This window comes from Alosa pseudoharengus, unplaced genomic scaffold (assembly GCF_046254945.1).
Source record: "Alosa pseudoharengus isolate Yale_2024_CS ecotype anadromous, Long Island Sound unplaced genomic scaffold, YU_APseudo_1.1 YU_APseudo_1.1_scf_18, whole genome shotgun sequence".
NCBI classification, from domain to species: domain Eukaryota; kingdom Metazoa; phylum Chordata; class Actinopteri; order Clupeiformes; family Clupeidae; genus Alosa; species Alosa pseudoharengus.
The window spans coordinates 24,243,015-24,261,511 of NW_027468650.1; the positions used below are offsets into that span (position 1 = coordinate 24,243,015).

The 18,497-nt window shown below is 40.6% G+C and overlaps 1 protein-coding gene and 1 long non-coding RNA gene across 6 annotated transcripts; one reads left to right on the forward strand and one right to left on the reverse strand.

Annotated features, from left to right (window-relative positions):
• Positions 1–141: 141 nt before the first annotated feature.
• LOC143131203 (uncharacterized) lies at positions 142–8,741 on the reverse strand. Of its 5 annotated transcripts, XR_012988059.1 has the most exons (7): positions 8,603–8,741; positions 7,929–8,034; positions 7,298–7,370; positions 6,706–6,771; positions 1,454–1,952; positions 1,239–1,361; positions 142–1,123 (listed from the first exon to the last, which is right to left on the reverse strand). It is a non-coding gene; the product is annotated as an uncharacterized LOC143131203 (long non-coding RNA). The 5 variants fall into 5 exon arrangements; XR_012988060.1 differs by lacking the exon at positions 7,929–8,034; XR_012988062.1 differs by lacking the exons at positions 7,929–8,034; positions 8,603–8,741 and adding an exon at positions 8,090–8,596.
• A 2,595-nt stretch (positions 8,742–11,336) lies between these two features.
• LOC143131500 (uncharacterized) lies at positions 11,337–15,726 on the forward strand. Its single transcript, XM_076291151.1, has 3 exons — positions 11,337–11,355; positions 11,416–12,616; positions 15,723–15,726. The coding sequence occupies exons 1-3, from the start codon at positions 11,337–11,339 to the stop codon at positions 15,724–15,726; spliced, it is 1,224 nt and encodes a 407-aa protein (XP_076147266.1).
• Positions 15,727–18,497: the final 2,771 nt, after the last annotated feature.

Genomic DNA, 18,497 nt, shown 5'->3' on the forward strand with positions numbered 1-18,497 from the left:
ATATATGAGCAAAGTGTGACAATAGAATTCTAACTATTGGTAGTGCAGCTGCTGGTGGTGGTGCCACTGCTGCTTATTATTATATTTCTTTTACAGCATATAATAGATATTTATGTGTAAAGTCAAAGAAAAGATGGCAGGTGGGAAAAATACACTTTATTATACACAAGAAGGCAACACAGAACATTAATTACAGATTAATTACAGTGAATTTGTCATTTTTATTTGGTAAGGCACAACCACTTCTGGGGAACTATGTACCGGTATGTACTTCTCTCTGTACCTTCTTTGTCAAGGGGTACAGGTGTTTGTACTGGTCTGAGCGATGGTGTCATAACTTTTACTTTTTACTATAAAAAAAAAATCTTGTATGAGCTTTATCTTCATATTGTGATGACTACCATATCTTGCTTTAACATAATCAATAATGATATTATAGCAACTATTTAGTGTGCTAAATTTTTGTGTTTGTTTTGTCAGCCACTGTTTGATCTCTTGATTACTACCACTACGCCTCCCACTATGTAGAGCTGTGACAATTGATGAATCAATTGATCATAAATTAACAATCATAAATTAACAATGAAATTAATCATTAGTTGCAGCCCAGCTTTGATCGACCAGCCCGTGCTTTGATCCACCAGAGAAAATCACCTGCTGAAGTGCTAAGACGTGGGCCAGATGTGATGTTGATTTGTTGATATGGATAAATGTCATAATCATGAAACAACTGAGCATAATTGCTGTGATGGTTTGTGCTGGTGGTGCCGCTCCTGCTGCTCCTGCTGCAGCTACTGCTACTGCTGCTGCTGGTGCCGCTCCTGATGATGCTGCCGCTCCTCATGGGGGAGGGGGGTGGGGGGTGAGAGCCGCTCCTGATGCTGCTGCTGGGGTGGGGGGATGAGAGGCGCTGTGCCCCAGCGTACTTACTTCACAGTTTGTTGAGCCCGTACCCTAGAGTGGTACCAAACATACAGCCGTAAATGCTGCAGGAAGTGCTGCCTTGTCATGTACGGCAAATGGTGCTTCAGCCGTTTCAACCGTGCATTAAATTGCTCAGCCTGCTGGGTGTTTATGCCTGACAGCTGAGGATAGCTGTCAGCATTATAGCCAACACTGCAACCTGCACACACACAAACAATTGAAGAAAATATAGTATCGTTGTCTTGCATTGACAAGAACAAGTGAACAACAAGTGTAATGCATTGCAGTAAATTGTGTTGCAGAACATTGCTCACCTTTGTGATTCCTCCAGTGCAACCGGTCTATGAGGAACCAGCTGCTCTGGAAGAAAGCTGGATCCCTGTTAAGGCTGAAGCTGTGCAGCCTGCATGCATTGTCATAAATGATAACATCCGGTGCTGAAACCCATATAAAGAATGTAGACAGAAATCAATAGTTGCAGAAAATTTGTCGAAATTGGTACTACCAAAAACATGAAGGAAGTTTTTACCGGTCAGCCATTTGGTCTTCAATGCGGTAAATGGCAAGTCAACGGACTCTGGAGACTCCATTACCGCATGATGTGGCCCTCCTCAGCCATATTCCTCAAAAGGGGCAAAATAAATGGGGCCTCCTTCTCTGCAACCACCAGAAGTTGAGCCCATTCATCTTGCCCAGTTAGACCTTCCCCATACCTCTTCAGGGCCTCCCTGAGGTGTGGGGACTTGATCAGAATTCGATCACTATGACTATTGGAATGAAAAGCAAAATTGATGACTGTCATTTATTTTGTATAATTATATTTGTATAATATAATCTTGACATATGTCATACTATGACTGATGTTCATTTGTAAATACATATCAGAAAAGTTGAAGGATTGCATACATATACAGTACAATGTTAAAAAATACTTATCTTCCTTCTTTCCCTTGGTCCTGAGTGGGCGGTGTAGCCTGGGGCTGCTTGGCAAACCGGCGATGATAACCAAGCCATCCATCACCACAGCCCTGCAAGGAGCACATATCTGTTGTTATATGTTCAGTTGTGTTCAATTGTAATGCTGCTACTAGTATAGCTACTACTACTACTAATAATAATAATAATAATAGCAATAGTGATGATGATGATGATGATGATCATGGTGATGATAATCCAACCTTGGATTAGGCCCGCATTGAGGACAACAAAAGCCCTCAACCACTTGGATGTCCACCAATTTAAGGAACGACAGCCATGCCCACCGAAACCTCTTGTACGTGATTATCTCCTCCACCCCATAGTAAAATAACAAAGCAGTGGAATTGCTAACGTTTAGCCATTTTTAGCCAAAAAAACTCACTTATGTTAGCCAAAAAAACTCACTTATGTTGGTCCGATAAGTATGAAATCAGAATATGTTGAACAACGGGACATCACAAACAAGCCAGGCTCAGTTTGGAGTCAGTGGATTATTCCCGGAAGGAGATAAACGGTTTGAAAAATACAAGGTTTACCTCTTCTGGCACAGTAACGCTAGGTGCTAGAGGGATGGGACCAAGAGGCACAGCACAGCCTTGAGGCCCCTGACAACTGCTCCAAAGGTGGGATCTCTGAGACACTCACAAAAAAAACTGTGAAGGAAAAACTTTCAAAAAGTTGACCACTCCCACTTCAGAGGTGGAGTTGTGGGTGGTAGCATGGAGCTACAAGGCTGAAATTCAAGTCAGACCTTCAGCACATGACCCACATGGAGCGTGCAAAGTTTCATCTCTCTAGCTGTAACGCAAAGCATTGTGCTGGCAAAAACGACTTTTTTGGCGATTTAACATTTAGCCATTTTTACATTTTTAGCCAAAAACCTCACTTATGTTGGTCCGATAAGTATGAAATCAGATTATGTTGAACAACGGGACATCACAAACAAGCCAGGCTCAGTTTGGAGTCAGTGGATTATTCCCAGAAAGAGATAAACGGTTTGAAACGTACAAGGTTTACCTCTTCTGGCACGGTAACGCTAGGTGCTAGAGGGATGGGACCAAGAGGCACAGCACAGCCTTGAGACCCCTGACAACTGCTCCAAAGGTGGGATTTCTGAGACACCCACAAAGAAAACTGAAAGAAAAACATAAAAAAAGTTGACCACTCCCATTTCAGAGGTGGAGTTTTGGGTGGTAGCATGGAGCTACGAGGCTAAAATTCAAGTCAGACCTTCTGCACATGACCCACATGGAGTGTGCAAAGTTTCATCCCTCTAGCTGTAACGCAAAGCATTGTGTCTGCAAACAAATATTTTTTGGCGATTTAACATTTAGCCATTTTTACATTTTTAGCCAAAAACCTCACTTATGTTGGTCCGATAAGTATGAAATCAGAATATGTTGAACAACGGGACATCACAAACAAGCCAGGCTCAGTTTGGAGTCAGTGGATTATTCCCAGAAGGAGATAAACAGTTTGAAACGTACAAGGTTTACCTCTTCTGGCACGGTAACGCTAGGTGCTAGAGGGATGGGACCAAGAGGCACGGCACAGCCTTGAGGCCCCTGACAACTGCTCCAAAGGTGGGATCTCTGAGACACTCACAAAAAAAACTGTGAAGGAAAAACTTTCAAAAAGTTGACCACTCCCACTTCAGAGGTGGAGTTGTGGGTGGTAGCATGGAGCTACAAGGCTGAAATTCAAGTCAGACCTTCAGCACATGACCCACATGGAGCGTGCAAAGTTTCATCTCTCTAGCTGTAACGCAAAGCATTGTGCTGGCAAAAACGACTTTTTTGGCGATTTAACATTTAGCCATTTTTACATTTTTAGCCAAAAACCTCACTTATGTTGGTCCGATAAGTATGAAATCAGATTATGTTGAACAACGGGACATCACAAACAAGCCAGGCTCAGTTTGGAGTCAGTGGATTATTCCCAGAAAGAGATAAACGGTTTGAAACGTACAAGGTTTACCTCTTCTGGCACGGTAACGCTAGGTGCTAGAGGGATGGGACCAAGAGGCACAGCACAGCCTTGAGACCCCTGACAACTGCTCCAAAGGTGGGATTTCTGAGACACCCACAAAGAAAACTGTGAAAGAAAAACATAAAAAAAGTTGACCACTCCCATTTCAGAGGTGGAGTTTTGGGTGGTAGCATGGAGCTACGAGGCTAAAATTCAAGTCAGACCTTCTGCACATGACCCACATGGAGTGTGCAAAGTTTCATCCCTCTAGCTGTAACGCAAAGCATTGTGTCTGCAAAAAAATATTTTTTGGCGATTTAACATTTAGCCATTTTTACATTTTTAGCCAAAAACCTCACTTATGTTGGTCCGATAAGTATGAAATCAGAATATGTTGAACAACGGGACATCACAAACAAGCCAGGCTCAGTTTGGAGTCAGTGGATTATTCCCAGAAGGAGATAAACAGTTTGAAACGTACAAGGTTTACCTCTTCTGGCACGGTAACGCTAGGTGCTAGAGGGATGGGACCAAGAGGCACGGCACAGCCTTGAGGCCCCTGACAACTGCTCCAAAGGTGGGATCTCTGAGACACCCACAAAAAAAAACTGAAGGAAAAACATAAAAAAAGTTGACCACTCCCACTTCAGAGGTGGAGTTGTGGGTGGTAGCATGGAGCTACAAGGCTGAAATTTAAGTCAGACCTTTAGCACATGACCCACATGGAGCGTGCAAAGTTTCATCTCTCTAGCTGTAACGCAAAGCATTGTGCTGGCAAAAACAACTTTTTTGGAGATTTAACATTTAGCCATTTTTACATTTTTAGCCAAAAAAACTCACTTATGTTGGTCCGATAAGTATGAAATCAGAATATGTTGAACAACGGGACATCACAAACAAGCCAGGCTCAGTTTTGAGTTGGTGGATTATTCCCGGAAGGAGATAAACGGTTCGAAACGTACACGATTTACCTCTTCTGGCACGGTAACGCTAGGTGGTAGAGGGATGGGACCAAGAGGCACGGCACAGCCTTGAGGCCCCTGACAACTGCTCCAAAGGTGGGATCTCTGAGACACCCACAAAAAAAACTGTGAAGGAAAAACATAAAAAAAGTTGACCACTCCCATTTCAGAGGTGGAGTTTTGGGTGGTAGCATGGAGCTACGAGGCTGAAATTCAAGTCAGACCTTCTGCACATGACCCACATGGAGTGTGCAAAGTTTCATCCCTCTAGCTGTAACGCAAAGCATTGTGTCTGCAAAAAAATATTTTTTTAATATTTAACATTTAGCCATTTATCATTTTTTAGCCAAAAAACACACATATGTTGGTCAGGTCAGTATTGGCGTTGCTATGGTGGTTACTATGGTCATATTATGGTGGTTGCCAGGTTGTTGCTAGGGTAATTTGAATGGTTGCTATGGTGTTGCTAGGGTAGATATGGTGGTTGCTATGCAAAATAACATGGTGGCTATGGTGGTTGTTAGGGTAAGCATCTTGGTTGCTATGGTGGTTGCTAGCTTGACATTATTCAAGTGGTTGCTATGGTAATTAAGATGGTTGCTAGGGTGTTGCTAGGGTAATTAAGGTGGTTGCTTGGGTGTTGCTAGGGTACATATGGTGGTTGCTATGCAAAATAACAAAGCAGTGGAATTGCTAACGTTTAGCCATTTTTACATTTTTAGCCAAAAAAACTCACTTATGTTGGTCCGATAAGTATGAAATCAGAATATGTTGAACAACGGGACATCACAAACAAGCCAGGCTCAGTTTGGAGTCGGTGGATTATTCCCGGAAGGAGATAAACTGTTCGAAACTGTTTGAAACGTACAAGGTTTCTCTCTTCTGGCGCGGTAACGCTAGGTGCTAGAGGGATGGGACCAAGACGAACGGCACCGCCTTGAGGCCCCTGACAACTGCTCCAAAGGTGGGATCTCTGAGACACTCACAAAAAAAAACTGTGAAGGAAAAACTTTAATAAAGTTGACCACTCCCACTTCAGAGGTGGAGTTTTGGGTGGTAGCATGGAGCTACGAGGCTGAAATTCAAGTCAGACCTTCTGCACACGACCCACATTGCATTGTGTCTGCAAATTTTTGTTTTTTGACTATTTAACATTTAACCATTTTTCAATTTTTTTTAAAAAAACACACTGTTGGTCAGGTCAGTAATGGCGTTGCTATGGTGGTTACTATGGTCATATTATGGTGGTTGCTAAGTTGTTGCTAGGGTAATTTGAATGGTTGCTATGGTGTTGCTAGGGTAGATATGGTGGTTGCTATGCAAAATAACATGGTTGCTATGGTGGTTGTTAGGGTAAGCATGTTGGTTGCTATGGTGGTTGCTAGCTTGAAGGTGGGCCATGTGTTAATGTATGTTAACTCACATGTATAAGTGACAGGCTTTCAGAAAATATATGGTTTGCATGGCTGAAACTGCTTTGCCTTTATATTGGAGCTAAAAAAAAAAAAAGCCTGTCACTTGTACATGTGAGTTAACATACATTAGCACATGGTCCACCTTCCTGCAAACTTTGGAGAACATAAATGTATACATGGCTCTATTTTGTATATTGGCGAATGAATGGGGCATATGATGTTTTGAGCTCCAACACAAAGGCAAAGCAGTTGCAGCCATGAAAACTATGTATTTTCTGAATATGATGTACCATAGTAAATAGGAAGGTGTGACATGTCTTAATTCATATTAATTGACATCTACAGGATAGGTGTAACAGCGTTGATTCCTCCGAGAGAGTGCGTGTGTGTGTGTGAGTGAGTGAGTGAGTGAGTGAGTGAGTGTGTGTGTGTGTGTGTGTGTCTAATACTGTACATACCGATTGGCTCTGTATTCTCAAGTCCATGCAGGTCCTTCCCAGTTGAAAATGAAGAGGCCACATTATCTGAAGGAGATCAATAGGAACCTTGCTTTAAATCCCCATCCAAGAGCAATTATGCCTACAGTTAGTGTTCTTTTTTCAAAAACAGTCAACAACAACCATCAGCCCACCAAAACAACACACAACAACAATTGCACACACAACAACACATACACCACAGAACAACAACAACAACAACAACAACAACAACAGACAGCCACAGCAGGACAACACAAGCGGAACATAACATAATTCTGTGATGTTGTAATACCTCTATAATATTCTATAGACGCAATAGTATTTCTATAGTAGTCTTATATATTAATTCTAAGACTGATTTCTGAACACTGGACACTCAGGTTAAAATAATATATACTACTGAACACTCCAGATTAAATCATATGTACTATACCCTTCCTTACATTGCTAACCTCTTCCAACTTACTATCACTGCCAGAGTCGAATGTCCGAAGAATGCCGAGCAATACATTTTGAGAGAAAGAAAATTAAAAATATGAATGTGTTCAATGCAAATGCAAGATGGACATACCAAGGACCACTGGTCAAATTATGTGGGATAGGGATTTGGGGTGGAAAGGAAAACACATCAGAACAGCTTCTTTCTGAAAGGGGAAGAATATTTTTTTCAATAATTCATTCATTTATTTATCTGACCACTGGGCCACAGGAAATCATCATGTGTTCACTAATACATGGATTGCCCTGTAAACAAGACAATTCTTTGGTGCAATGTTATTTTTGTTTCCCCATAACAGCTGGGCATCTCAACAGCTACAACCACAAACTCATGACTAGATGGCTACCTCAGTGCAGTATTGTATCGGCCAGTTGATTTATTTGAAGAAAATATTGTAGTAATACTGCAATATTGTTATAATATCCATCTCTTCTAAGTTACTGCAACAGAGAATTATAAGATTCAACGTTTGTTTTGAACTGTCCATTTTGATGAAGTTTGCCTATTGCCAGCGCTAGCTTATTAGCTTTTTCATTGCGTGCATGTAACATCGATGTGTATAGAATGATCCATTCCATCATTGAAAATGTATCGTTTTATTATCAAAGTACACTAGAAAAGAAAATGGAAACATTACCCAATAGCCAACTATCAACGTGAACAGTAAGTTATATTGACATTAAACGGGACATTGCTTACTTACATCACCGGCGGCATGGTAAGACACGGGGCAGGCAGACTGCTGCCAGCTGTTGTCTTAAAACCTAGGCCTATTGACGTGATCTCCTTGTTTTCTTATACTTGCAAAACTTGGAAGCGAACAAGGCAGAACAGGAGTTTAACTGACCACGAAAAAAGACATACTTTTGTACCAATTTACCAAGGCTGACCACAACATCCATCCCTATGCATCCATCTGGGCTGCGCAGCCGAGGAGTGAACAATTATGTCGCAAACTAATGACATCAATAGGACGTGATGGAAAATTTCTCCGATTTGAACTGGACTTTCGCCACTTTTTTAAAAAAGTATGTCCGAGAACTTTATAGCAGTCACCTTCCAAACAGTCCACAAATCTCAAACAAACTACTAAATATATCGCGGATGTTTAACAAGGCTCAAATTAAAATATTACAGCTTTACCAGGCTATTATTATTAAAATTAGGCTCGCTCGTAGCCTATTAAAGGCACGCTCGCTTATACCAATTAAAAAAACAAAACACTATCGCCAATAAATATTAAATATCCTACAGATGTGCGTGATAGGTCATGTTATCCAACTAAAATAGGGTAGCAGTTTAAACACACATTTTGAAACAGAAACAATAGCAAACACGAGCAAATGAACGGATTTAAGCTAGCCTACTGTAGCCTACCTGTGAAAACCATTGCAAGCTCGAGGAAGCCTATTTCAGGCTATCGCGCATGTGCGAATTATTGACAATTGCGTACATTACTGTACGCATTGGCGTGCACAGGTTTGCGTCCGGAATCATACGCATGGCGAGTGTGATCGGGTTGGCCTCCCATCTCAGCAACTACTTCAGACTCTTGGTTTTTGGTTTTCACTAGCCTACAGTATACTTGTACAGACATTTGACACCTGTCAAACGACAGCCTAGATATTTATCTGTAAACACACTAATCTTTATGACCCTCCTGGAAGAACAAACTGAACAACATTTTTTTCTATTTTCATTGAAAAATCAGTAGCCAAAATGGTCAGGGACATATTTCTCTTGCTCCTTTTTTAACACTTTCCAACTGGAGCATTATTGAACATCAGTAAAATTCTGAAGATGTCTCACAGAGACTTAAATTATTGTAAGTCATCTCACAGGGTGACTGTAAAAATGATAAGAGATCTTTTGGCAAAACTCGGCTCTAAAATTAAGAAAAAGTAGAAAAACCAGAAAGGGACCTGCACACATGAAAATCCTGTGAAACATCCATGAAAGTTAATCATTTTAACAGGTGTGTGACAGATATTAGGTCAGGTGTCTGTGAATGACACCTTAAGGTATGTAACTGTTTGCGCACCAAAAATCATGCTTGTGTCATTAAGTTTAACAGGGTAAAATAATTTTCACTATAATCCAATACCACTTATTGTGATAACAGCACTGTAACTTTATTGTGTGATAATACAGTTTTTTACAATTGCTTAAGCACAATTTTGAAAACAGGGCCCGTTTTTTCAAAACACTACACACAATTAGCAGAATTTGTCAGATCTTTTGCTAAATGAATTATAGTTTTTTTCAACTGTTTACACAGAAAATCTTTGCACATAACACATGTTTTGAAACATGTCACTCAAACACCATAACCCCATACCAAATCTGCAAAACCATACACTAATTCTCAGCCTTTGACTGAGTTTTTAATTTCATGAAACACTTTGCAAAACACCACACACAATTCTCTACCTAACACACAAAAATCTATCAGGAGGTAACTTCAAACACAACGTATAAAAATGCCACACTTATTTACCAGTGCATGTGTACTGTAAATACTCATTACTGAACACCATCCAATAATTGCCTTAGTATAGATCTATGAATAGACAAATGCCAAATGCCTCAAATCTCCAGCAAAATGAAGCACAACATTCAAAATGTCAAACACATCTCAAAAGCAAACATTCCCCTCACTTCTGTGTCTAAAGTAGAGAAATGTATTTAGTGTTTTGTAAATCACTGTGTGTAGCGTTTTGCAAACAGTGTGAAGCTGATAATGTGCTTATAGTTGTGCAAATCTGGGCTGATGTTTTGCTCCTTGAGTGTATGGTTTCGCTAACTGTGGAATACTTTTGATTTTAGTGTTTATGTAAGCAATCATTAAAAAAACTGTAATTCTTATGGTTCTATGAGTTATGGTTTGTATGATATTTGTTTATTTTCATTATTGATCATTGATATACTGTATTAACATTACTGATATTATTTTTTCTTAATGTAGGCTTACCAACTGTTTACTGTTAATTTTAACTACTGTATTGTCCTACTTTGTGTCTGCTATATTTGATAAACATATACATAAACATAAACACATAAACATAAACACATAAACATAAATGCTGGTTCAGTGAGTTTCATTAATATCTTAATCTATACTATATAATATGCTAGAGAGTACAGGCATTGCAACATGCATGAACTGAACTTCACTCTTCATATTGTGAGACTAGACACTTCCAAATGAATGTATGTGTAATTACGTGTTGTATTCAGAGTTGATTACATACATATTTCAGTGTTTTTTGTATGATGACACTTCGTTAATGATTTACACATCCCACAAAAAACATGTGGGGTTTTTTTAAGATCTACTTTTCATTTTTGCCACTTGGGGGAAGCATTGGAGAGGGTAGCTGTGTGTGTTTGTGTGTGTGTGTGTGTGTGTGTGTGTGTGTGAGAGAGAGAGAGAGAGAGAAAGAGAGAGAGAGAGAAATGAGGCATGCCTAGTTACCTCCTCTTCTCCACACTGAAAGGCACTTGTGAAGACCAAGATTCCTCAGAGGTAACCCACAGCATAGGGTCAGATGGGAGGGTCAAGATCACGCCGTAAAAACAAGCACCATCATCACTAAATTAAAATAGTGGGCCAAGGTTTAAAATGGAATACACTGTATCTGGATTATTTACTCTACTTACTGGATAACCTCACGTAGAGGCAGGTAAGAGGAAGACCTTTTTTTAATGTACTGTATTTGTACTGTAAATATATGGGGCAGGTGAAAGATAGAGGCTACTAGTGCATTCATGTTTTACATAAGTGTGTGGTGAAGGACACAACTGAATGTGAATATAGAGAATATTTTTAGTGTAGGATAATATTTCAATCTAAATGTGCTTTTCTTGCCTTTTGTAATGATATATAAATGATTGTTTCGTGTATCCCTGTCTGACTTTATCAATATTCATTGTGTCATCTCCTTTCTCCTCTTCAACAGGAAATGTTGAAGGAAGACTTTCTTCACCATCCCCATCCTATCCAGGACTGCACTGTATTACTGTGTATATAAATTCATGACCAGTTCCTACCATTTGTAAAAGAGTTGTTGTGACTTAGTGTGTCAGACAGAGATTCTGTGGCTCCTATACGATGGTATTCCCCACAGACTGTGTGATGTATTTGTGGCCCATGCGTTCTGTTATCCTGTGTTTGTGTTGGTGTTTGTTAGTGTTTGTGACTTCTTTGGACTCGGAGGGGAGGTGTCCTCTGCCCTGTCGTTGTGAGGGGAGGCTTCGCTACTGTGACAATGCAGAACTCACTGCCATTCCACAGGATCTCATTGGCTCCTCGGGCCTGTCGCTGCGTTATAACCACTTGCTGTGCCTGCCCCAGGGGGCTCTGTTCCGGCTCAACACGCTGCAGTGGCTCTTCCTGGGACACAACCAGATCCAGAGCCTGGATGAGCGGGCTTTCCTCGGGATGCGCAGGCTCAAGGAGCTGGAGCTGAGCGCCAATCAGCTTCGGCTGCTGCCCAACAGGACTTTCAGGCCTGTACCGAATCTCCGGCTCCTTGACCTGTCCACCAATCAGGTGTCGGCGCTGAGCTCCAGCCAGTTTCGTGGCCTAAGGAAGTTGATGGTCTTGCGTTTGCGCCGGAACTTGCTCACGTCTGTGCCCGTTCGTATTTTCCAGGATTTGCGCAAGCTTCGGGTTTTGGACCTCGGGGAGAATCGTCTGATAACACTGGCAAGGAATGCGTTTGTGGGGCTTCTTAGCCTGACAGAGCTGAGACTGGACCAGAACAGACTCAACCGGGTCAACTTGGGCCTGTTTGCACGCCTCACCTCACTGCGCTCACTCGACTTGAGCCAGAACAAGGCTGCTTGGCTGGGCAGAACCCTACACTGGCACTGGCCCACGCTTGAGCACCTGGACCTTTCTCGAAACCGCCTGGAGTGGGTGGAACCTACCGCATTCTACGGGGTTCCACGCCTTAAGAGCCTCCTGCTGCATTCCAACCACCTACAGGTTCTTGAACGCAACGTCCTGCAGAACTGGGTCTCACTGGAGAACCTCACACTCTCAGGGAACCCATGGGACTGTGGACAAAACATATGCACCCTGGCAGCTTGGTTAGGCCGTTACCGTGGACAACGAGACAATGGGCCTGTATGCTCGATGCCCGAGGAAGCTGAGGGTGAGAACGTTCTAGATGCCGTGCATGCTTTTCAAACCTGTCAGCCTCATGTTTTGGACTTCAACGCAGAGAAAAACATTACTGTTGAAATAAACACCAACACAGAAATGGACATCACAGTTGAGACAGACATAGTGGTCATAACAACAGAAACTGAATGGTACATTGTCACAGAGACAACGGAACAAGTTTTAATGGAGGAGTACAAGGAAGAGGAGGAGGAGGAGGAACAGTACAGTGCAGTGGAACCTTTCACAGTCACTCCTGATGCCCCTCCACAAAAGAGACACCTTGCAATGGAAAGGACAATTGTTGTTTCTACAGCAACTCTCCTATTTTTGACTGTTTTTATTTTGACATGGAAATGCTTGGTCAAGCGACAGCAACAAGCACACATACAATCTAAGACAGATCAGCAAACAACAGTTCCTGTGCAAGCATACTATATTAACTACAACTCCCAGAATGCACGAGCATTTTTAAGCAGGAATGGTTATGGAACCTGCACATGTCACATGACCCAGAGATATTGTGAGTGTGTTGTCTGACTGAGTTTGACTTGTTTTCTTTCACCAAAGGTTCTCTAAAACTGTAATCTGACGATAATAACCATAGAAAGAAAATGTTATTAAAAAGTGGAAATTAAAAGTAATTCTATTACAAGTCCTCCCTTTATCAACATCTCCATCTGTGTCTTTTATCCTTCTTTTAAAACACACATACACCCAATGGCAAGAATAAGTAGCGATCATTACGCTAATATTAGCGCATTAATAATAAGGTGATATTCTCACCTCCATAACCTTTAGGTTAGATTGAGTTAGATTATGCCTTCAGACTTCTCACTGTGTTTAGGGCTTAACCCTTAGAGGAAACACACACACACACACAAGTGCTACTGTGTGTGTGCGTGCGTGTGTGTGTGTGTGTGTGTGTGTGTGTTAGTGGGATGGTGGAAGTTGTTAGCAGCTTTAAGTTGTTTAATTAGCAAACTGACCTTTAAGTCTCAGAACATCTCTGCTGCCCTATCACCCAGTCAGAATTGTTCTCTTGCCTGCATGCACATGCACACACACAAAGGATAGCTGACTTTGTTTTTTCTTTCTTTTGTGTTTGTGTGTGTGTGTGTGTGTGGGGGGGGGGGGGGGGGATGGGTACACATGCGATACACACATGTGAGGAAAAAAGGACAATCCATTGGATCAACATGATATGTTACTAAAATAAAGTCTCAAATCTCAAGACACCCCTAGGCTTATGCTTCTGTTATAGTAGAACACATTATCTGGCTCATTAAATGATTCTCCAAGCTAGAGAAACAAACAATTAGAGTCAACAGTAGCCCTGACAATTCTTGCTTCATTGAATGTGTAGGGTATAATTTTAAGTTCCTCACCTAAAATGTCAAAATGTGACTTTGAAGTGGGGCAAAAAAAAATAAAAAATTAAACATAAAAAAGCAAACATTGGCCCCAGCAGTGGCACGACTGGCTGGGGCACCTGCACCGTACGCTGGCGACCCGGGTTCGATTCCCGCCCCGTGGTCCTTTCCGGATCCCACCCCGACTCTCTCTCCCACTCACTTCCTGTCAATCTCCACTATCCTATCTAATTAAAGGCATAAAAAGGCCAAAAAATATACATTTAAAAAAAAAAAAAAAAAAAAGCAAACATTATGGACCTCTGGCCTCTAAACGGGCATGCTGACATGAGGTTTATGCTCTATAAGAGGTCAAATGAGGTGAGATGTAATTTACTCTCTGTATGTAAATGGCAGACCCCCAGCAGAGTGGAGGTCACGTCACATCATATTGCATTACACACTTTCTTATACACATAGGGATGTGCACAGAGATTACAAAATAAAATTGCTTTAAAACAAGTGGGTAATGTATAGGCTAGCAAATGTATGACTAACTGATTTATTAAAATACCCTCACAGTACCCTTAAATACCCTGCAAATATTTCATACTCAACAGATTTCTACAAAAGAATCAGTAGTAGTATTATACAATCCCCCTTTCACATGTAAGGCAGGGCTGTCTATATCATGTATTGATAAAGAGCTATTGGCAAAGAACAAACTAGTGGAATGAGGCCTAGTTATTGGGTAAGAAGCCAACAAAATTATGTTAATGTTTAAGTTAATGTTTGTTTCAGACATTTAAAAAAGAGACATAAAGTGAAAATAATGTGGAAAAAAGTCAGAATTTCGAGATACAAAGTCAAAATAAACTGAACAACATCCTAGCAGGCTGAGGCACTAGGACACAGCACAACTCCATGCACTTTAAGCCAGAGAAGCCAGAATGTCATCATTTGTTACCTCGTTTAAAATAAGGCCTGAATCTGTGTTCCTCCAATTATCGTAGGGGGGTCTGGGGGCATGCCCCCAAAAGAAAATATTGCATATTTTAACGTTTAAATGTATCAATCTGGTGCACTTTGAAAAGAAATTAGAATTAATTAGAAATTAGGTTAGACATGCTTATTTTTATCTATGGATGGAAATATTTCTGCTATAGCCTAAACTATTTTGCACTTCAATTGTAACCATACACACACAGTTGGAGTAGTTATAATGATACTGCATTAAGATAATCACAAAGCATATTTACTGAGTTTAACAGTTCAGAAATAGTCAAATATAGTGTACATTTCAGCACTCCATTAAATAATGCAGAAGTGGTCACCTAGTTCAGCTAGTTAATCTAATTTTAATGTAATGGCCATCTATACATGCTATCTTCCTTTTTCAGGACAGTCTGGACTACCCATATCTGGGAAAGTTTGATGTGATAATATTAGCATGTCTTATATCAGGCTTTACATCAAGAAAAAATAATTTGCGTCTCATCATTCATACAGTAGGCCTATGTTTGCATTCATGTCACTAGGAAATTGTTCCAGTATTCCACATGCCAGTAGAAATACAGCTGTGTGGGATTGTCTGGAATCTGAAAATATAAGAACCATAATGGTGGGAAGCTCTATGGCTAAGCAATTTACAAATATGTATGTACTAACATACATAGTTTAAATTAGAATACACTAGTGCAGTCCCTGTTCAAACATTCCTGTAGAAAACCAATCCCAATGACATGCCTGCTTTAAATGATAAGGAAAAACATAATTACAGCTAAGCATTCAATAATGAATACTGAATATTATATTATAATGTATTAGCCTATAATTAATGTGTAGTAAGCAGAATTTAGGCATAGCTGCATATGTTTACAGATGAAAATTACATTGCATTGCATCACTACAGTTTTTGCAACGATGTGACTCAACAATCTCTGCGTGACATCACGCTCTGTCTGCCACTCGTCTGTAGCTGATCGAAATGACATAAGGGGCAATTCCATGCAAAGGTCATCCTTACCATGGAAAAAAAAAGTTGTGCATACGCAAATAGAACTGTTGTTAAAATCTTCATTTAGGTCTATATTTAATTTTTTGTAACTGATGTGATTGAATTTGATGGAGAATTACAATCTTTTTACATCATAAATATGGTGTGCAACCATACAGAAACAACATTTTTCACATGGTAATATTATACATATTTAAAAAGTGGATAAATGGACCCAAGGTTCAAACAAATTGTGTCATTTGACAAATTCCAGATTGACAAGGGAATGGTAGAGCAATGTCTATGCTTAGCTTACCTTTAAGAGCACAACTCCTTACATTTGTAAGGCTTTTGTTTTTAAGTCAGCAAGTTCCATGGCCATGTCACATCCATAACGTTTTATTGGAAAAGTTTATGCTACACATACAGTGTTGATGCAACAATGTCCATAGTGTCTGTGCAAAGCTGATTTATATCAATGTAAAGTGTGATGACCAAATTGTGCCCCTTTCTTACTTTTAAAACCTTTAATGGTGCGTTATGGATGTGACGTTATGGATGTTACATAATGTGAATTTACAAGACTGGAGACTTTATTATACCTCAAAGCCGATAAAACGTCTGTTCTGGTGGCATGTCATGTTTCAACGCATTTCACCTTAGTGTTTACAATTGACATTTCAAAGATTATTAGGTTGATCAAAACCACAGGGAGGCCTTAACCATTAGCAAAACAAACATAATATTAAAATACCTCCAGTGATTAGCCTAGCCATAGCCTATTTTCAAGTGGCATAATAAAGAAAATCTGAGCGATTATCTTCCTGTAACTGTCATACTGTTGTTGTACAGTAACTGGATTATCGTGTTAGCTGGTGAAGATGGCTGACTTTGCAGCTGGAGTTAACATAGCAACCTCCTTCTGTTGCAGATCTGTTCAGCCTGCCGTTTCTGTGTTCTGCTTAACACAGTTTAATTTTAAATGTGACGCATTTATATGCCAGCATTTGAAGTGTCAGGTCCTCTGTAGCTAATACCCACAGAGTAACATAAGTAACGGCAGCAATAAACTAGATGTACCGCATAGCGGTGCAAAATATGACCGCCTCTCAGTCCTGCATATTCTCTTCGTAAAAATAAATCACGCTTGTCAATTTGTCTCCATTTCCTACTCCTGCAACTCATGTGCGTGTAAATGAGTGTGTGCATATGTGAGTTTGCTTTTGTTTATAAGTGTGTGTGTGTGTGTGTGTGTGTGTGTGTCTGTGTGTGTGCATGTGCGTATGCGTGCCTGTGTTTGTGTGTGTGTGTGTGTGTGTGTGTTTGCATGCGCACATGCGTATGCGTGCCTGTGTGTGTGTTTATGTGTCTGCATTCATGTGGGTGTGTGTTTGTGCATGTGTGTGTGTGTGTGCTTGCCTGTCTGTATGTGTTTATGTGTGTGTGTGCTTGCCTGTCTGTATGTGTGCGACTGTGCATGCGTGCGTGCGTGCGTGTGTGTGTGTGCGTGTGTGTGTGCGCATGTGCGTGTGTGCACATGCGCGTGCATGTACTTTATGTGTGCAAATCACAAATGAGTAGGTATGGGTTAGGTTGATGCGGGCTCTTGAGACTAACATACCATAAATATTTTGTCATCTTGGGTGCAACGGTTCAGGTAGGGCTAGTTATTTAAGGGAGTGGCCACCAAGTTTCATGTTCCCTGGTGTTTCAGTAACCCGGGAATCACTGACCAAAATTGATGACGGTAAAAGAAAAAAATTAATTTATTTTTTATATTTTAAATTACTTGTTGTGCTGATTCTTCCTGTGTCTCTTAGTGGGCACTGAGGAAGCAATCATTTCATCACTAGTTTTTCATGATTACTATTTCAATTGTTTCATATCAAAATTCACTACTTAATTATGTGTTTTATGTTGTTTGTCGAGGACTGGTTCAGACACGTCACATCCATAACGTGAAACCGTCACATCCATAACGCCAGTTTTTCCTAATGCATTACGAAAATGACGCATAGTTTCAAAAACACACTTTTTGTGTTCATTCAAGTCTCCTCATATATCATAGTTTCAGCAGTTTCCTTCAAAATTCACAGAGTTTGTAGAAAAACCTATCATTGAAATGTATAGTCTGGAATCGAACCATTCACCTCGCTTAATCCAAGGGGCGGGCAGAGAATTGTCTTTCAAACTGCCTAGGCATGTAATAGGCCAGCGCTACGACCATATCCGTATCCGGTCGGCAAAAAGGCAAATACATCCTTCTTCGAAAAGGAATGACTTAAGTGCATTGTGTTGCTCAACTTTCAAAGAAAAGCACAAGTCCAACTCCTCCAAAGTTGACGCCAACGCCGATTCAAACAACCGCTCTTCGTTCGCCATAGCCACCTTCCTTGTTGTTCACCGTCGCAGGACTGTCGTTATCCTGTTAAGCCCGCCTTAAGATTCTCTAACAAAATAGAGCGCTGTGATTGGATGACGTCCACGGCGTCAGCCAATAGAAATCCCTATGGTTTGATACTAGACGTACAGGCTGAGCAAATTAATTTGCCGCCGCTAGGGTGCGTCTAGATTTCTAGGCTAAGAAAACCTGTAATCTCTCACAAAAGTGTGTCCATTTCATGTCACATCCATAACGCTGATAAAATGCCTTGTATTCTTAGGATGAAATTGATTATATGAAATTTGAGGATTTCTCAGTATTCAGAGGACAGAGGTTACATTAAAAGTTATGCAAATTAATTCACTGATACTAAT